This window comes from Conger conger, chromosome 1 (genome assembly GCF_963514075.1).
Source record: "Conger conger chromosome 1, fConCon1.1, whole genome shotgun sequence".
NCBI lineage: Eukaryota > Metazoa > Chordata > Actinopteri > Anguilliformes > Congridae > Conger > Conger conger.
The window spans coordinates 35,828,984-35,849,420 of record NC_083760.1 but is presented as its reverse complement, the minus strand read 5'-3'; the positions used below and the strand labels follow the sequence as shown (position 1 = coordinate 35,849,420).

The window sequence follows — 20,437 nt, the reverse complement described above, 5'->3', positions numbered from 1 at the left end:
TTGGAAAATATAAGGTTTGGTTTCTTGTGATCTTGTGTAGTAGCGACACCTACTGTTCAAATGTGTAAGTTCCTTTGCATAGACAGCATACTGTGGTCACGTGAGTCAGTTGCGTTAATTGGAGTACTGTGGATTGGTCGGAACATTCGAGAACGGCAGAGGTGTTTGAACTGTTGGGAGCTGCACAAGGAAGGTTGTTTTGTAAATGAAAAGCAAGAGAAAACGAAGAGCAAAGAAGAGAGGGTGTGAAAGTGAATGTAACTACTCCTTGAGTTTGGTCACAAGGTGCACACGTTTTTCACGGTGTTTGCCAACGAAAGAAAACAATAAAACTTCAGACGTGAACATCAGTCGATGCGTGGGTGTCTGTGCTAGAGAAAAGGACCTTTGGGAGCAGTTATACTGGCCAATTACCTGGATTCTCGTTTATGCCCCCTGCCTGCTTCTCTGGACTCTTCTCTGGTTTTGTTGATCTCTGTACCTCTGCCTTATTTGGACTGACCTCCCGGTTTTTTAACTCTGTCTGTTTTTGATTATTCTCTTTCTGCCCCTTATCCTCCTGCTATTAAACCTGCCATTTTCAACATCCCAGTGTCTGCTATTGGTTCCTCTGTCCCCCCCAGCATGACAGAACGAATAAGCCAGCATGGAACCAGCACACTCCGCCTCCTTGGATATGGTGTATGACCCATCCATCCACTTGGCCCGCATGTGGAGGCTGGAGCAGATCACTGCTCAACTCAAAGCGATCCAGGCGATCCAGGCCACACTCCTTGGACCACACCATATCCAATTTCCTTTCAAATCCCTAATCCAGTCTCCCATTCTACTCCTGAGCTTCCAGAACCACACCAGGTCCAGCTTCTGCTTCTACCCCAGTACCTGTATCCGCCCCCCGAGCCCATTCCGCCTGAGGACTACCCATCTCCGGGCCCCGAGCACCTTCCGCCCGAAGGTGCCCAGTCCTCTGTATCTCTGTACCTCTGCCTTATTTGGACTGACCTCACTGTTTTTTAATTCTGCCTGTTTTTGATTACGCTCTATCTGCCCCTTATCCTCCTGCTATTAAACCTGCCATTTTCAACATCCCAGTGTCTGCTATTGCTTCCTCTGTCCCCCCGGTGTGACATATACACTCACACACAGCATGCACACACACACACAGTCACATGCAGATACCCACATAGCCTACATGCATATACACACACATGTACAAGTAGGTTACATGCACACATGCCCAGATGTACACACAAATTCATTCCTCACACCCACATGTTCAAACAATGAGTACACAAATGTACAAATGTCATTTGTGAGTTTTCATGTAATTGCTTTTGTGTTTTAATGTTATTTCAGTATTTTATATTGTTAAACACCCAGAGATCCACCACCACATCATTCACACGCACAAATCAGACATGCATGTGTCCGCATGCATGCACCCACACACACAGATCATTTTTTAAAAACAATTTCTTGTTATGTCTTCAACTAAAAATTTAATAAAGAATATTTATTGTTCAGAATGAAGTTTTTGCTGTCCAGTTTCACTGGCCCATTTTAGCTGAACAGGTGGCCCATTTTATCTGATTACAGTACGCTTGTCCAGGAGGGGAACATCTGATACTTAAATAGCTCTAGGACTAAAGCATTTGTTTTTTATTACATAATTCCATCACAGAATGATAGAGGAGACCTGACATAATAAATAAGAAACATATTTGAAAGTTGAGTTTCAATGTATTTTGTGTAGCAAAACACCAGCTGGTGTTTCAAATCACTTTAATCTATAATTGATGAAATGCTCCATTAACTGAATTTGAAACGCATGTTGACCCATATGCAGATAATCCTATGTTTTTCAACACACCAAAAAATGTTATTGGAAATCCATATTTTTTGGTGTCAGCAGTTACCACATAGTTAAGTGTTTCAGGGCACTTTCCTTTCACAGTGTAGCGATTTGGCCTATAGCCTACCAACATGTCAGTGTAATCATCCAGTTTCTTAAAAACTATCAAGGTGGAGAGAAGAAGGCATTTTTGTCCAGATCGCGCAAACTCAAATAACACAAACAGGAGTGTTGTGCGCTGCGATACACAACCACTGCAACGAGCTATATCAATTCGTGATGCACACGGTGTGACGCCGTTTCCAGTAGCGTCATATAGCCAAAAACTGGAGTGGAATCGGTCTATGGTCGTATCGGTTTAGCAGTTGAATTTAAGACCTAGTTTTTTTTTAACGCTAGAATTAGCCTGTTCTACGGGGTCTGCAGATTTGGGCACTACCAAACCCAACGCATGCTACTGACCGGCCATAACTGACAGTAGACCCGTCCTCCATTAGCGTCGTTATTTCTGTTAAGGTAAGTCGTTGCGCTCCCTATTGCGGGAGAAGTATTTTTTCTGTCCGTCTGTGCGTATGATTAGTCGTGGTGCGTGTGGGTTTACCAGTGGAAGCGCAGTATATTTAGTTATATAAGACTTAGCCTAGTATAGAGCTATATGGCAATGAATGGAAGGGTGTCATTTTAAAAAAATCGCTTTGTACAATAATGAAAGCATGGTTTATGTAACCCGCCTGGCATAACACAGTTTAGCTTAATTTACAGTTGCGGTTCGTTCGTCTTGTGTGATGTGCTTGTGGGAATAAGACTACACAGGCTAAGTATATCCGTCCACACACCCACACGCAGAGGTGAGTAGGCTCCATTATTTCGAATTTTCTTAGGCAAGGTGTGAATCGTTGTGCTGTGCGTGCAAATTACATGTTCCGCCTATTTTCACTGGGCTATAGCATACAATTTAATGACCATTCACCATGTGTTTTGTGTGCGTACAGCGAGGCATTTAGCCAGAATACGTTTCTAAAATTAAAGCTCATGCAGAATGAACATGTGCATTCCTTCAACTACGGCGCAGTGCTGCGTCGTGCTGCTGCTCAACTGGTATGTCGGTATGCACGTAGTTGCCTCGATCCTTAAAATATTACAAATTAATAATGTTGTCTCTTACTCCAGGGGCAAAAAATGAACATCTTGTCAAAACCACTACGTGTTCAACGAGGAAAGGGACACATACAAGCCACATTATCGATTGGGACAGATCAAACACACCCTTTGCCTCGATTTCATTAGGTAAATCTGTATTGCAATGTAGACAGATTTTTTGACCAAATTCTCTTAATTTTTTTATACAAGCAAATGATGCTGCCAATGTGTTTTTCTCAAGGTCATTCCGTGTTGGATAACGATGAAAAATGATCTTCGAGCTGTTGCATAAAGCCGAAGATACTACACAATGGGTTCTGTAGCCCACCATAATTCTTGAAAATAAAAATGGGTTATTAAACGAATTTAGCAAACTATCATTTGCAGATACATTACCAATAATCGCGGCTGTAGTGGTATTGCCAATTTGAATTAATATTGGATATTGGATAGTGTCATACTGCCCAGAAAATTATTAATCTTGAGTCAATAAACCATCTTTAATGCTGGCAACACGCAAATACCAAGAACGCAAGTTGAAAAATTCGAATATCTTTGAAAAACTGAATGATATACAAAAAATCTATACTTGCATATGCATCATAGTTACGACGGAAAAAAGCAAGATACTTGAAGATACATGTATGAGTCAGTTTAGTAGTTTGCTAGAGGGTTTGCAATGCTTTGTACTGCAGATATGCACGATGACGTTTGTAATCTCTGATGACATATATGACATTTAAAATGAGATATTTACACTAGTATTAAGCACAAACATACAAAAATACTGTATCCTATTGTATAACTGTGCAAGCTGCTTCCAGAAATGCAACATTTTAGCAATATGTGGTTGCACTGCACTGAAAAAAAAGAAAGAAAGATTTTTTTGGGCCTGTAAATCTAACCAAGACCATTTGTGACCCATTCTATCATAAACAGTCATAAGTCGCAATGGCCAACTGCACATAAATTGATGTTAAAATTGTTAATTTGTTTTAGGCTTTCATCTTCACTTTGTAGAACAATATTTTGGCTTTCATAATTAAAATGTATTCGATCTTTGGGCACAAGCAAAATCTGGGCAGAAGAAGAAATATTTGTAATGTATACAGCAGCGGAAAACCCACCCCCCTCCTCTCCAGTCAGTCTCTCAGGGACGCGCGCCACAATTTTGATAGGCAGGCAAAGCTGCCTCCTGGCTGAGCGCTGCCCTCATTGGATGTTAGCTACCGGGAGCGATGAAAAATGGAAGTCCCTGAAAATCTGTCCTGGGACAGTCGCAGATATCAGATTTTTTTCTACAGAGCAGTTGGTTTATTGCTCGTTGTCGGAATGTAAAGACAAATATTACAAAAGAAAATCACCTACCCCAGCTTTAAGCTTTAAAATGCAAGATGTCAAAGTGAAAGTCACGCTGGATTTGCATTGTTGGAGGCTAGTCACCGCTCACCAGACAAACCACCACATCAGCTGCGTTCGTGGCAACATGTTATGGTACTGCTGTCATGGTCTGTATGTCTTAATGTTGAGAGTAAATCTTAAGGGTAAAAATATAGTTTTAATGGTTTATACATAAGATGACAACAGGGGCGGTTCTAGGACTTTCTTTACTGGGGTGGCCAAGGAGGGTCCAAGGGTTGTCTGGGGGTGGCTACCATATCTCCTGGCTTTGCACGCACAAAACATGTTTTGTGGTTATTTCTGGGTTTTTTTATTTTTATTGCTTCATGTGCAAAAAAACAACAAAAAAAGACTATGCATTACTAGTCTACTAGGCTACTGATAAGCTAATGTACTGGTTGACATTAACAATGACAAATAAATAGACTAAGAGGGACTATTTTGTCATCAAGACCCTTCTCTCAGCTGACTTACAAAAGTTAAGGCTATTCAGTAGACAAATACTCTAAGCAAACCACTAAACAAAAATGCATTATGCAAACCCTAGGTTTTATCTTCCTCTAAATTGACACTAAATTAGCTCTTACTTTAGTGCGCTGTGCGCTTAAACAAGCAGTGTGGCAAAAATGTGGCATGGAATAAGGGCTAAGCATATGGAAAATTGAATGGAATGCTACATACAGTAGACTAGTATTCCATTCAATTTGTCATGCCACATTACCAGTTTTAGCACACAGAGCCTCAAAATTGCACCAATTATGGCTAATCTGAATTACATAGTATATCATACATTACATCATATATTGTTATCTAAGACAATTAGATGTTTATGGACCAAGAATAAAAACAAATTGTTTGACCATATTTCAGGCCTTTAAAGTCATGGACTGTTTTCTGCCGAACAAACTACAATCCCTGCCATCGTACACCAACATAATACCAATATTTACAGGCTTGTTTCAGTCTGAGAAGAAGAATAACATGAAGTGACTGGTTAAGTAACACATGCATCAGAGCTGGTGAGAATGTGATTTTGGACAGAGCAAGAATGTGTATTATCATCATGATGTACCTGAGATGTATTACAATAAATAATGTGCTGCCCTGTTTAAGCCTGTTCAAGAATTTGTGATTTGTGCTCTAACAAATTAACTTCATATTTTTAAAATTATTAATTAAATGAATTAAAATGATAATAATACACATTGTTGGTTTGTCCAAAATCATATTCTCACCAGCTCTGATGCATGTTACTTATCCAGTCACTTCATTTTAGTCTTCTTCTGAGTTAATACGGAGAACACAAACTCAACAACGACATAAGAAAAATAATTGTTATTTAAATTGAGTCTTTTAAAACAATAGAGGAGTTGGGGTGAGACACAGCGATGTCACAATGTCACATGAAAAGAATGTTTACATTTTTAAGAGCTTTTGGAAACTATATAAATGAATTCTTGTCTTGAGTACTTGCATCAATACAATATTATCATGTAAATGCACATTTCAAACCATCTGTACAAAGTTACGTTAGCTAACTAACTAGATATGTTTGCGATTTGGCTATATATATATATATATAGTACACAAGGGAGCCATATTAAAGAAACATAGCATTCAAGTAATGTATTCCTAGCTAGTGAGTAGTCTTCAATTTAGTCAGCTAAAGCTAACGTGAGCTAACGTCAGCTAGCTAACTAGTTTGATATTATTTCATGACGATATTTCAATGATATTTCAACTATAACGTTACCATTCAACTTATTCAATATTTCAACCTGTCACACTGACAAGAGCAAGTCCTGGTGATTCTAGCTTTTTTGCCACACGTTTGGCAGTCTAGCAAGCAGAAAAGTCGGTGTCTTCATAAAAACAGGTTTACTGACAAAACAGCCAATAATGTGTGAATCAGATTGGTGACATTTGGAAGGCAACAAAATGGGAAAGATGGTCTTGGTAAAAATGGTATCTTGGTAAAAGCAGACTGGCTATGTGCAGGGTAGCACTGGGGTGGTCCATCAGATTTTAGGGGTGGCACCGGCTACCCCTTTAGAACTGCCCTTGGATGACAAGTTATAGCCCCAAAGTTTTGTTAACCCAGTGTCAGTAGTCTCCCAGCCTCACATATCTCTCAATACAAAACTTTAAAGCTGTTTTTCTCAAAAAACATGGTTTGGTGGCACTCCAAATAAAATGGGAGTGCCACCAATCTGAGTAGAGAGATAACTTTGATGTTGTTAGAAAGCTTACATTCTCCTATTTAGTTTTTAAAACTTAAAATATGTTTTGGAGTCAATATGACTCCAATATGATTTTGATAGAGCAGGTCACATTTGAGTCATTTCTACAATAATTTTATTTAATTGGTTTACTCTTTATTTAGTGTGTTTGGTTGGCTGTCTGTTTTTAAATCAATAATTATATTTTATTCATAATACCCAGTAATATTTACAATATCTTTGGAAGTTATACCGCATGCCGTGATTCTAGAGTTAGCATCGCCCATTTCCCCAGAGTTCTGTGCGGTGTAGCCAGAGTGGTAAGGAAATTGCAATATACACTGTCATATTGTCAGATTTTAATAAAGAGCATTTTTATACATTTTGGTTTCACCATTATAGAAATGACAGCAGTGTTTATACATAGTCCCCTTTTGGGACGTAGCAATGTTATTTAAATGAAAATAGTGATGTTGAGTATTTTGTTGTATATTTTTTGCATGCAATGATTGAATGATTGAATCTGCAATTCATGGGCATCACCAGTTGGTAGGTGTCTTCTCTGGTTATTCTCTGCAAGGCCTCTGTTGCACCCATCTTTAGGACATGCTTGGGGGCTAGTCTCTTCAAGTTTTCTCTTCAGCGTATGAAAGGACATGCTCAATTGGGTTCCAATCAGGTGATTGGAGACTGAAGAACTGACCATTTTTTAGCTTTGAAAAACTCCTTTGTTGCTTTAGCAGGTTTGACCAATGTCTCTTTTATTCTTGTTTCTCAGTCTCAAAATGGCTTCTTTGACTTTCAGTTTGAGTAGTGATTGTAGATTAAGGATATAACTATTTAACTAATACCATGTCATCAGGTGATCAGTGTTCGCTTTCAAGGTCTGGTCATATCGGTCAGTTTAGTTCCAGCCATGCCAATATCCACAATAAACGCATGGCTAAATGGAATGTTCACACATCTTTTAAAATAACGACAATCTACTTTGTAATCAAAATGAACGTAACTTAACATTATCATCATCTCGCCACTAGCAGCCTACCAAAGTAAAATCCATCCATCCATCCATTATCTGAACCCGCTTATCCTGAATAGGGTTGCAGGGGGGCTGGAGCCTATCCCAGCATACATTGGGCGAAAGGCAGGAATACACCCTGGACAGGTCGCCAGTCCATCGCAGGGCCCAAAGTAAAATAAATAAATAAATAAATAAATAAATATGTTTAAAGTGTCCTTACATTTGGAAAGGAGTAGGAATGAAAAAAATGCAACTTAGGCAACATCCTTGGATCGAAATACCAGCAAGACCACCCAATTCCGGCGACGCAAATGAAGACTCATAATGACTCTATGAGTTATTTCAATAACTGCACGTTATCTGGCATTGTCCCAATAAGCGTCAACAACAAAAAATAAATTACTTGTGTGTGTCAGTGTCGTCTAGTGTAACATAAACTAACAAGCAGCTAATGTTAATGCAGTGGGGATACATTATTCCTACTAACGTTAGTACCGTTGCTTCGATAGTAGAGTGGGGATACATTATTGCGAGCTAACATTCACAATACCATTGTTTAGCAACCAATAAACTACTGTTCAGTGGAAGAAAACATTTACAATAAAACATAGTTCCATTAAAAATACAAACATTTTGTCTTGTCTTTCTTTAGTGAAATTTTGAAAGATAAATGTGGTAACTGTTATATAAAAGCGTTATGGAACTCGAACCTGTGATATATTGTGGATATTGGCACGCGGGATCTCGTTCCATAACGCTTAATTGGTTTGGAGTCAGTGGGTCATGTGACCTGGGAGCTATTGAAATATTAACATAATTAATGAAATATTTGAAAAAATCTAACAAAATCAAACTCCTGCATGGACCAGGATTTGTGCACTTCTGTTCATGTCCATCTGATCCTCAACGCATTGTTTGAAAACTCTGAATGTTGTGGTTAGAAAGCTATTAACATTTTTATTTGAAAACCACTTTTCAGTCAATACCGCACTTTTCAGACGGTCCATAAACTTGAACAGTCTTAGCCACAAAAATGAAGAATTGTTGCGAACACATACATTTTATTAATAACGGGCTTAATGGATGAATTACATGCTGTGCTTTGATCTGAAAGGTCCCATGTCATGTAACACACTTCTCATGGGATGTGTTATAATTGTAATTTCGAAGCTATTGACGAAAATATGAAAAGTGAGATGAAAGATAAAACAAAGCGTTGTGCCGCATTCTTTAAGAACGAGACAGTTACAGTGCATCCGGAAAGTATTCACAGCGCTTCACTTTTCCCACATTTTGCTTTGTTACAGCCTTATTCCAAAATTGAATAAATTCATTTTTTCCTCAAAATTCTACACACAACACCCCATAATGACAACATGAAAGAAGATTTTTTGAAATTTTGCAAATTTATTAAAAATAAAAAACTAAGAAATCACATGTACATAAGTATTCACAGCCTTTGCCATGAAGCTCAAAATTGAGCTCAGGTGCATCCTGTTTCCACTGATCAACCTTGAGATGGTTCTACAGCTTAATTGGAGTCCACCTGTGGTAAATTCAGTTGATTGGACATGATTTGGAAAGGCACACACCTGTCTATATAAGGTCCCACAGTTGACAGTGCATGTCGGAGCACAAACCAAGCATGAAGTCAAAGGAATTGTCTGTAGACCTCCGAGACAGGATTGTCTCGAGGCACAAATCTGGGGAAGGGTACAGAAAGATTTCTGCTGCTTTGAAGGTCCCAATGAGCACAGTGGCCTCCATCATCCATAAATGGAAGAAGTTTGGAACCACTAGGACTCTTCCTAGAGCTGGCCACCCGTCTAAATTGAGCAATCAGGGGAGAAGGGCCTTAGTGGTGACCAAGAACCCGATGGTCACTCTGTCAGAGCTCCAGTGTTCCTCTGTGGAGAGAGGAGAACCTTCCAGAAGGACAACCATCTCTGCAGCAATCCACCAATCAGGCCTGTATGGTAGAGTGACCAGACGGAAGCCACTCCTTAGTAAAAGGCACATAGCAGCCCGTCTGGAGTTTGCCAAAAGGCACCTGAAGGACTCTCAGACCATGAGAAACAAAATTCTCTGGTCTGATGAGACAAAGATTGAACTCTTTGGCGTGAATGCCAGGCGTCATGTTTGGAGGAAACCAGGCACTGCTCATCACCTGGCCAATACCATCCCTACAGTGAAGCATGGTGGTGGCAGCCTCATGCTGTGGGGATGTTTTTCAGTGGCAGGAACTGGGAGACTAGTCAGGATTGAGGGAAAGATGAATGCAACAATGTACAGAGACATCCTGGATGAAAACCTGCTCCAGAGCGCTCTTGACCTCAGACTGAGGCGACGGTTCATCTTTCAGCAGGACAACGACCCTAAGCACACAGCCAAGATATCAAAGGAGTGGCTTCAGGACAACTCTGTGAATGTCCTTGAGTGGCCCAGCCAGAGCCCAGACTTGAATCCGATTGAACATCTCTGGAGAGATCTGAAAATGGCTGTGCACCGACACTCCCCATCCAACCTGATGGAGCTTGAGAGGTGCTGCAAAGAGGAATGGGCGGAACTGCCCAAAGATAGGTGTGCCAAGCTTGTGGCATCATATCCAAAAAGACTTGATGCTGTAATTGCTGCCAAAGGTGCATCAACAAAGTATTGAGCAAAGGCTGTGAATACTTATGTACATGTGATTTCTTAGTTTTTTTTTTTAAAATAAATTAGCAAAAATTTCAAAAAAAACTTCTTCCATGTTGTCATTATGGGGTGTTGTGTGTAGAATTTTGAGAAAAAAAAAGAATTTATTCATCCATCCATCCATCCATCATCACCCGCTTATCCGGAGTCGGGTCGCGGTGGCAGTAGGCAAAGCCAGGTATTCCAGGCGTCCTTCTCCCCAGCAACGCATTCTAGCTCCTCCTGGGGGATCCTGAGGCGTTCCCAGGCCAGGAGAGATATATAATCTCTCCAGTGGGCTCTGGGTCTCCCTTGGGGTCTCCGCCCAGTTGGACGAGCCCGGAAAACCTCCAAAGGGAGGCGCCCGGGAGGCATCCTGATCAGATGCCCGAACCACCTCAATTGGCTCCTTTTGACGCGAAGGAGCAGCGGCTCTACTCCGAGCTCCCTCCGAGCAACCCTGCCAAGGTAAAGAGCTGGTCCACTGTTCCACGACCAGGACGGAAGCCACATTGCTCCTCCGGAATCCGAGGTTCGACCGTCGGTCGGAGCCTCCTTTCCAGCACCCTAGAGTAAGCTTTCCCAGGGAGGTTGAGGAGTGTGATACCTCGATAATTGGAGCACACCCTCCGGCCCCCCTTCTTGAAAATGGGGACCACCACCCCGGTCTGCCACTCTACAGGTACTGTCCCCGACCTCCACTCGACACTGAAGAGGCGTGTCAGCCAAGACAGCCCAACAATGTCCAGAGCCTTCAGCATCTCAGGGCGAATCTCATCTACACCCGGCGACTTGCCACTGAGGAACTTTTTGACTACCTCAGCAACTTCCGCCAGGGATATAGGTGCAGAACTTCCTCGAGGCCAACCGAAAGTCCTTCTACATAGCCTCCCCGAACTCCTCCCATACCCGGGTTTTTGCTTCGGCAACTGCCGAAGCCGCAGCCCTTCTGGCCACCCGGTACCTGTCTGCTGCTTCAGGGGACCCCCGGGCCAGCCAAGCCCGAAAGGCCTCCTTCAGCTTGACGGCCTCCCTCACCACTGGTGTCCACCAGCGGGTTCTTGGATTGCTGCCCCGACAGGCACCGATGACCTTCTGGCCACAGCTCCTGCCTGCCGCCTCTGCAATGGAGGCTTTGAACATGGCCCATTCGGACTCCATGTCCTCAGTTTCCCCCGGGATGCGTGAGAAGTTCCTCCGGAGGTGGGAGTTGAAGACCTCGCGAACAGGGTCCTCCGCCAGACGTTCCCAGTTCACCCTCACTACATGTTTGGGTTTACCAGGTCTGTCTGGCAGCCTTCCCGGCCACTTGATCCAACTCACCACCAGGTGGTGATCAGTTTACAGCTCTGCTCCTCTCTTCACCCGAGTGTCCAAGACATACGGCCGCAGGTCTGATGATACGACCACAAAGTCGATCATCGATCTTTGGCCTAAGGTGCTCTGGTACCAAGTACACTTATGAGCTACCCTATGCTCGAACATGGTGTTTGTTATTGACAATCCATGACGTCCATCCACGTGAGCGTTGAAGTCGCCCAGCAGAACTATGGAGTCTCCGGGTGGCACCCTTTCCAGGATGCCGCCCAGTGACTCCAAGAAGGCCGGATACTCTGAACTGCCGTTTGGTGCATAAGCACAAATGACAGTCAGAGCTTTCCCCCCAGCGACACTTAGTCGCAGAGAGGCAACCCTCTCGTTCCCCGGGTGGAACTCCAACACGGTGGCGCTCAGCCGGTGGCTTGTTAGTATCCCCACACCAGCCTGGCGCCTCTCACCTTGAGCAACTCCAGAAAAGAACAGAGTCCAGCCCCTCTCCAGGAGTTTGGTTCCGGAACCAGTACTGTGCGTGGAGGTGAGCCCAGCTATATGTAGTTGGTACCGCTCCACCTCCCGCACTAGCTCCGGTTCCTTCCCCACCAGAGAGGTGACGTTCCACGTCCCCAGAACCAGTCTGCGACGCCGAGGATCAGCACGCCCGGATCGCCGCCTTTGCCTACTGCCCGTTGGGCAAAGCACCCAACTCTGATGCCGACCCCTGCAGGTGGTGAGCCCACAGGGTGGCGACCCCGCGTGACCAGTTTGGGCTGTGCCCGGCCGGGCCCCATGGGATAAGGCCCGGCCACCAGACGCTCGCCGACGAGCTCCCCTCCCGGGTCTGGCTCCAGCAGGGGGCCCCGGTTTCCCTTTTCCGGGCGAGGTAACTGGGTCATTGTGTGGTCGTATCATGGAGTCTTTGAATCGCTCTTAGTCTAGCCCCTCCCCCGGGACCAATTTGCCTTGGGAGACCCTACTGGGGGCTAACAGTGCCCCCGACAACCTAGCTCCCAGGATCACCGGGACACACAAACCCCTCCACCACGTTAAGGTGGCGATTCCTCGGAATTGAATTTATTCAATTTTGGAATAAGGCTGTAACATAACAAAATGTGGGAAAAGTGAAGCGCTGTGAATACTTTCCGGATGCACTGTATGTGAAAACTGCATGTTACCCTGTGTGGAGTTTGGGGGCTATTGGCCCAACCGCCATTAAAAGTTTGTCTGTGTTGACACCTGAACTGCTTGATCATGTGTTTCCTGCTAATAAAAGCATTGGGCATTCAATTCCTGGTCTGTCAGTTTCATGGTGGAACCCCGCCACGCTACAATATGTTGTAGCAGGCTGGACTTGTGTCACAGGTTTTGCCCACAACAAAAACTTCTTCATATTCTGTTTCCTGAAAAGCTAAAACACCAAAAGTAGCCTAATAGTTTACAGTAGCTGTGTCAAGTGAATGTCCGAGACCTTGCAGATTAATTTCTGATTTCTGAGTTTAAATGCAACCTGTTGTACAGTCCCCTCGAAAAGTACTGGAACAGCAAAGCCAATTTGTTTTTGCAATATGCTGAATACATTGACGCTGACACGTCCTCCATCGTGCTTCACAGATGAGCTCATATGTTTTGGATCATGAGATCCCCTCTTTCTCCACAGGTTAATCTTTGTTCCAGAACTTTTGTACTTCTTTGCAAATCTCGCCTTCCGATTCTGACTCCTGATGAATGGTTTTCATCTTCTTGTATAGCCTCCATATTATTGCTCTCTGTCTTCTTTGAACGGTTGATTGAGATACCTTCACCCCTGTCCTGTGGAGATGTCCTTAAAATGCTACAATATGTTTTATTAACCAAAGAACAGTTAGCATCAATGCAAGATATGCATTATATAATGCAGTGTTAATTTTAAAAATATATACTTTCCTGCTAGTAAAGAGCCTCGCGATGCCTGATTTCTGCTACCTGCCTTGTGTTTCCATAAGGTACGGGTGATGACGTTGTTCAAAATAAAGTGGCGAGTATTTTTTGAAAGCTAAAATATCAGTATATATCAATATTGAATGCACACCACCTTTTATGGCTTAGAGTGGCTCCTCTTTTATAAAAATATAGAGAAAAAGAAAGGCGGCCTCTTAGCTAGCATGGCGACATCCAACTTATTTTACATCCAACAAAAAAATACAAAAGAAAAAAATTACCTCCAGAGGATAAAAAGGACACTATGTGTTACTACATTGTGATAATTAAGTATGCCGTCTTGCATGATAACAGGCTATTTATGTTTGTAATTTTTGGCCTTTTAAAGTTGTATTTGTATCACTCATTATTTTATTCCTGTGCGAGGGCATGCTATACATACATTGTGGGCTTATTATGGCACAAATAGCGTAGTTAGGCTATTTTTATCAGAATGCAGATTAATTTGTGTAAAACACAGATTTTGAAATATCCTGCATTCCAAAAACTCAATATTCCATTGGCTAGAGAAACTTCATTGTCTCCTAGCATTTAGCAATTGTTCATTGTTAAAATGTGTCGGCTTATAGATGAAACATGAAATGTTGGTACAAATGTATTTTTATTTTTATCTTCAAAACACTGCTGAAGTCATGTAGAATTAGCCTACGGCCTAACTCATTATTTAACGGCCATCCGATAAAGATTACAGGATTTAATTCAGGTTTCATACAGGTTTTCCACTGATAGCACTTCGTTTTTCACTAGCAACATTAGGCTACATCTTCACACTGTCTTCTTGCAGGATATATTTGTACAATGTTTCCACACATCTCTTGAAGCTAAAAAAAATATAGAAAGCTCTTCTCATAATTCATTCAGTAGCCTACTGCTTTAATGTCCACTGTTGTAGGCATGTGTGTGTTGGCAATGCCAAGTCTGTTCCTATAGTGTTTGACGGAATGCAAAGGAAGTCCCTAGTTTATAATAATAACGGCTTAACATTTTGCATTATGATCTGGGGGAATGTCTCGCCAAGAGGGGGGGTGCTGCCCCCCCCTTCGCCAACCCTGCTGGGAAGGTGTAACTAATATAGTGGTCACTGATTGTATGTGTGTGTGGTTAATATTATTATTTGTGCCTTTGGAAAAATTCTGCTTCCACAGAATCAATAATCTTTCAGGATTGAAGATAATTCCATTTTCTGTCGGACAATTCATAAGATTAATTGAAATTAAAATGATTGAAAGATCCACGCAGCATATTACGGTAATTTTCAATTAATTGAATGTTTGTGATTTGACTGATTGAGAAATATAATCAATCCCATGATACGAGTGGCAGCATGTGATATAGATCCTTCCCTTCATTGGTGTCTGTCTCCCAACATGACAGTTGTTTAAGCTTTGAGTAGTGAAACACATGAAAATAAAGCAAACAGAAAAAAGCTATTTTATGCTGGTTTAAATATAAATGAAACATGGTTTCCCTGTTTGCTTCCCTGCAGAGATCATGGGGAAACAGAACAGCAAGCTGACCCCTGAGGTGATGTCGGACCTGGTGAAAAACACAGAGTTCAATGAGCATGAGCTGAAGCAGTGGTACAAGGGCTTCCTGAAGGACTGCCCCAGTGGCAGACTCAACCTGGATGAGTTCCAGCAGCTCTACGTCAAGGTGGGCGTGTCTTAACCGCTGGAGGGGTGAGCAAGGCTTCACAAACCCCCGTGGTGGCCAAAGCTACCAGGTGTTTTCAATCACCAATTCTGACAATTCAATTCAATTCAATTTGTTTAGGGGCAATTCCACTGTTATGGATGTGACATTTGGACTCAAAACAAAATCCCTCAGAATAATTACTTTTCTTAGATTATGAAATGTTGAAAATGTTATATTCTCATTGTAGTATTCTCATAATATATGCATATTCTCATAGCACCCACTTGGATGCCAAAAAGTGGAAGGGCCAAAAAAATCTTTAAAAAAAAATATCAGAAACAAGTCTGAAAAAATATGACAAATTACTTTTGTTATGGATGTGATGCAAAAAGACAGGTATTTTAGGGAGACTATAGACTTTCTAAAAACAGTCTAAGTTTGATATCCATGTAAGGTAGAAAGCATGGCTGAACATAAAAATATTTTTGTCTCGATTTTTATGAGGAAATACCAGTGTTATGCATGTGACGCCATTACTTTATGGATGACACTTCTGAAATGCACATTGTTCGACGATCAACTTCCCAATCAAATTCTATCATAACACATTTGTATCATCTGAAATGGTTCTGAAGGTCAGTTTTGACATTAGAAAACCAGCTGAAATGGAATGTTTTCAAAATTGCCATCAATGGGACTAATAAGTAAATCTTTAGGCCATTTCCTGTTGATACATTTGATCAGATTTCAAAATGGTCACATAATCGACTGTTTGGGGCACCATTAAGTAGTAGCAAAGGGACTAGTCGACCAAGGAAGACCTCTACAGTTGACTCATGAATTCTCATCATAATTAAGAAAATCCCCCAAACACCTGGGTTGTCACTGATTACTGTCCACAGAAGACAAATAGAACAACCGAGGCTACACTGCAAAGTGCAAAGCTCAAGTTAACAGTAAAAAAAGGATGGCCAGGTTACAGTTTGTACTGTAGCACCAGGCTGGGGAGGGCCTCGGCACCACATGGTGAACAGGAACAGAAAACCATAGGAAATGTTGGCTTGTAGCCATTTATTAAAGAAGAACTGAGTACAATACACAACCAAAGTAAAAATGCCAATCTGGCAACCTCAAATCATCACAAGGGGGGTAAGAGAAAAAAGCAAACAACAATTTTCATTGTCAGCAGCCCTGCTACAGAGTCCACAGAACAGCTCCCAAAATCAACTCTCCCTCAACTGAAATACACAGGCCTCTCGTAGCCCTCATAACGAGGTAATTGGCCACAACTAGCGTGATTGCAATGAATCACAGCTGTGACCGTACCTGCATGAGGGGCCGATGTTGCCACCTGGTGGACAGCACCCTACTTTCCCTTCCAGGCATCACATACCCCCCCTCCTCCTAGCTTCAAGCGCCAGTAGGAAGCATTAATGAGGTGACAGGAAGGTGCCCCCGCATGTCACAGGCCACCGCCAGGGTGAAATACCCAAGGGGAAGGCCCTCGTCCAGAGGCCAAAGTGGCAGAGCTAAGGCATAGGAGAGACCCTGGCCTGGAGGATCCACGGAGCAGGTTGTGGGGGACCCTGGCATGGAATGCTTGCTGCTGAGGCTGTTGGCCATGGACAGGCCGGCGAGGCAATTGCCTCCAACAGCTCTCCTGAGACTGGGCGGTGGACCCGGAACTAGGGCAAGCTACTGCAGACGCCGGTGGTTCCTTTTCCTAGTTAGAATCCAAAGGCGAGATTACAGTTTGCAAAGAAGTACTTATATGAGCCATGATAAGTTTGATGGGCTGATGAGACCAAGATTAACTGCTAAGTGATGGAAGGGCCAAAGAGTGGAGAAAGGAGGGATCTGCTCATGATCCAAAATATACAAGCTCATCTGTTCGGCATGGTGGAGGAAGTGTCATGGCCTGGGTTTGCATGGCTGCTTCTGGAGTGGGCTCACTAATCTTTATTGATGATGTGACTCAGCAGGTGATGATAGCAACAGGATTAATTCAGAAGACTACAAACATTCTGTCTGCCAACTTACTGAGAAATGCGTCTAAACGAATTGGGAGGAACTTCATCATGCAGCAAGACCCAAAACACACTGCAAACGCAACAAAGGATTTCATTAGAGCGAAAATGTAAGATTTTACGCTGGCCAAGTCAATCACCAGACCTTAACCCAATTGAGCATGCATTTCACCTCATGAACAGGAGATTCAAGGGAAAAACCCACAGAAACAAACAAACATCAACTGAAAGAAGCTGCAGTAAAAGCCTGGAAAAGCATCACAAAAGAAGAATGCAACAGTTTGGTGATGTCAATGGGTCGCAGGCTTGACTCAATTATTGCAAGCAAGGGATATGCGACCAAGAACTTTCATGAAGGACTACCAGTCATTATTTGCTTTGGTGGAAAGTTGTATTTAGCCTGCCAATCACCTATGAGCTGGAAGGAAACAAATTTTAAAGAGAATAGGTCCATTCCTTTCCCTGAAATGTTTTAACAACACTTAATTTATTTCCATGGTTCAGTAAGTATTTTTCAGCTAGGTAACATGACTCTTCTTGTTTCAGTTTTTTCCATATGGTGATGCATCAAAGTTTGCAGAACACGCCTTCAGAACCTTTGACAAAAACAGTGATGGCACCATCGACTTCAGAGAGTTCATCTGTGCACTTTCCATCACGTCCCGGGGAAGCTTTGAGCAAAAACTGAACTGGGCCTTCAACATGTATGACCTGGATGGCGATGGCAAAATCACACGAGTGGAGATGCTGGAAATCATTGAGGTACAGTATCTGGCAGAGAACAAAATTATAATCTGTGTACTGGCTGCAGCAGAATACAAATACCCCCATCCTGCCAGGGCCAGGGTAGTCCACAATCTCTGACTGTCATCCCAGCCAACTGAAGCCCTCCCATCCCTGAGAAATATACATTCTGCATTGGCATGGTCCAGATTTGATGCCAGACCTTTCTCAATTTTCTCAACCAAAGCCAAAACCCCTTGGTATTTGGGTGGAGCCACTTCGTATTGGGTATTATTATATTATTTAGGGTATTAGCATGTGGTGCAGTGGTTACAATAATGTATCACACGCTCCACCCCAGAGTACCCTGGAATTTGTAGTCATGGGTTTCTGTCCTCGGTAAGATGGCTCTATCTTACTATGAAGCCATATTTCCGCAGTTGTAAAAATATAGCTTAATCAAAAGATGTAATGGAAATATTCTAAATTAAACATGAACAATCTGATGTCAGAATAAAAAATACAATCCATTATGTTGCACATGCTGCATATCCAATATGTTGAATGCTGCACGAGTTAGAAAATAACACTTTGCAGTTTTTTAAATAAGTGACATAAAATAAAGGCAAAAAAGTAATTTATACTGAAAGAGACAAAACTACTATTGTCTGGTCAAGTTGAGCTTTTAGTATAATATTTCTGGTATTTGTATTTTTTTTTGTGAAGGCCATTTACAAGATGGTGGGCACAGTCATTATGATGAAGATGAACGAGGATGGGCTGACCCCAGAACAACGAGTGGACAGGATCTTCAGCAAGATGGACAAGAACAACGATGACCAGATCTCACTGGACGAGTTCAAAGAGGCCGCGAGGAGTGACCCATCCATTGTATTACTCCTCCAGTGTGACATGCAGAAGTGAACAAGCAACCGATTGTCAGCAAGCTCTAGACTTCACAGGGGTTTAACGTCCCATTCAGTCTGCAGCTATTTCCACAGAAAAAAACAAAACAAAAAACTACGAAGACAATAATTGCTTGGGACTACCTTTCAATGGACTTGCTTCCTGTGTTTGAAAGACTTGTATGCATGAGAATGTAATTTGCTGAAAAAATTCAATATTCTTTATATATGTACTGTATATATCTATATGGAAATGTATAATTAAAAAATTCCTGGAAAAAATGTGTTGTATACACTCCATAGAATTCCCAGTAGCTTGTGCATGAGATAATTACTTTTTGTTCCATGTTTTTTGCTCACACTAGCGATAACTTATTTATGTCGCGAAAAAACAAAAATTCTTGTTGTAGTTTAAACTATTAACCCATTCTTCAGAGATTTGAATTATCTGCAAGCTAAACCAGAATGTGCTTGTTCTGTGGAATAGAAGTATAGTTTACGTGCATGCCTGTAAGTCCAGCCTTAAAAAAAAAAAACGTCCCCTCATTTTGTGCTATTCTAATCCCATCAGAACAAAGCCTTATCAAACCTCAACAGTATTGTAATGTTATGGGATGCATATTTGTGGTTCATTATTCTACTACATGTGGTAGCATGCTTCCTTATAAATAGTACTCTATCTATGCTACTAAGTCTATGTTTGAAATTTTGTGAGCCCAGTGTTATCTTTGATCAGGACAGTGTGGCCTATTTCAGGATATTTTAAATGTGATTAAGCTCAATTTGTAGACACCAAATAACACCCAAATATGGCTTTCTAAATTTCATTTATTTTAGAACAAGATATGACTTAATCCCATATTTTAAAAAGTCCTGCACATTCTTCTTTCGAATATGCCATGTAATTTTCCCTCAATGTCCATAAGTTATATATCGGGGTTAGGCACTGTTAAAATGATATTCTCTGTTAAGTCTCCCAGTTTATGTGGAAAAGGAAAAGGAGGACAGTCAAGCATTGTGTAAAACATGAATTAATCTCTTGTCAGACTGAAATCACAGTAAAAGCACATGTTGTTGAACAATGTCAGATTGCAGTATATAAAATACAGCGCCATCCTGTTTGTAGAATTAATAGCAGATTAATATCTTTCCCTATTAAATGTTTGTATTGAATATTCAGTGTGTATTCTAGCGTACCAAATACAAACAAATATAACAATTTGCAACATTCTTTAAAATATTTATAGCATGCATTGTGCTCCTTGGTGATCTGGCTGCACTGTTGTTGTTTGACGTAATAAAACATCTATGAGCTGTTTTCTGAAGGTGTCCATTTCTGAGTGAACAGTGTCTGTCCTTAATCTTGTCAAGAGAGAAATTGTGTATCATGTGGAGAATGACTTAGAGAAACTTGGATGTGTTGTGAAGTACATGCAATACAATATCAAATACACTGCTCAAAACAATTAAGGGAACACTTAATCATTACAGTGTAATACCAAGTCAGTTAAACTTCAGGGATATCAATCTGTCCATTTAGGAAGCAC

At 41.7% G+C, this 20,437-nt stretch overlaps 1 protein-coding gene across 2 annotated transcripts; it reads left to right on the top strand.

Moving 5' to 3' along the window:
• The first annotated feature begins 2,065 nt into the window (after positions 1–2,065).
• vsnl1b (visinin-like 1b) lies at positions 2,066–20,208 on the top strand. Of its 2 annotated transcripts, none has more exons than XM_061240967.1 (4): positions 2,066–2,368; positions 15,087–15,253; positions 17,809–18,024; positions 18,712–20,208. In XM_061240967.1, the coding sequence occupies exons 2-4, from the start codon at positions 15,092–15,094 to the stop codon at positions 18,907–18,909; spliced, it is 576 nt and encodes a 191-aa protein (XP_061096951.1). In that variant the 5' UTR covers positions 2,066–2,368; positions 15,087–15,091; the 3' UTR covers positions 18,910–20,208. The 2 variants fall into 2 exon arrangements, with proteins under 2 accessions (XP_061096951.1, XP_061096952.1); XM_061240968.1 differs by lacking the exon at positions 2,066–2,368 and adding an exon at positions 2,425–2,700.
• Positions 20,209–20,437: the final 229 nt, after the last annotated feature.

Excerpts from the sequence above, each read along its gene's own strand:
- vsnl1b (XM_061240967.1), top strand. The coding sequence starts at position 15,092 with ATGGGGAAACAGAACAGCAAGCTGACCCCTGAGGTGATGTCGGACCTG. Across the intron at positions 15,254-17,808 it reads TCCAGCAGCTCTACGTCAAG|TTTTTTCCATATGGTGATGC; the intron begins GTGGGCGTGTCT and ends TTCTTGTTTCAG. Across the intron at positions 18,025-18,711 it reads AGATGCTGGAAATCATTGAG|GCCATTTACAAGATGGTGGG; the intron begins GTACAGTATCTG and ends TTTTTTGTGAAG.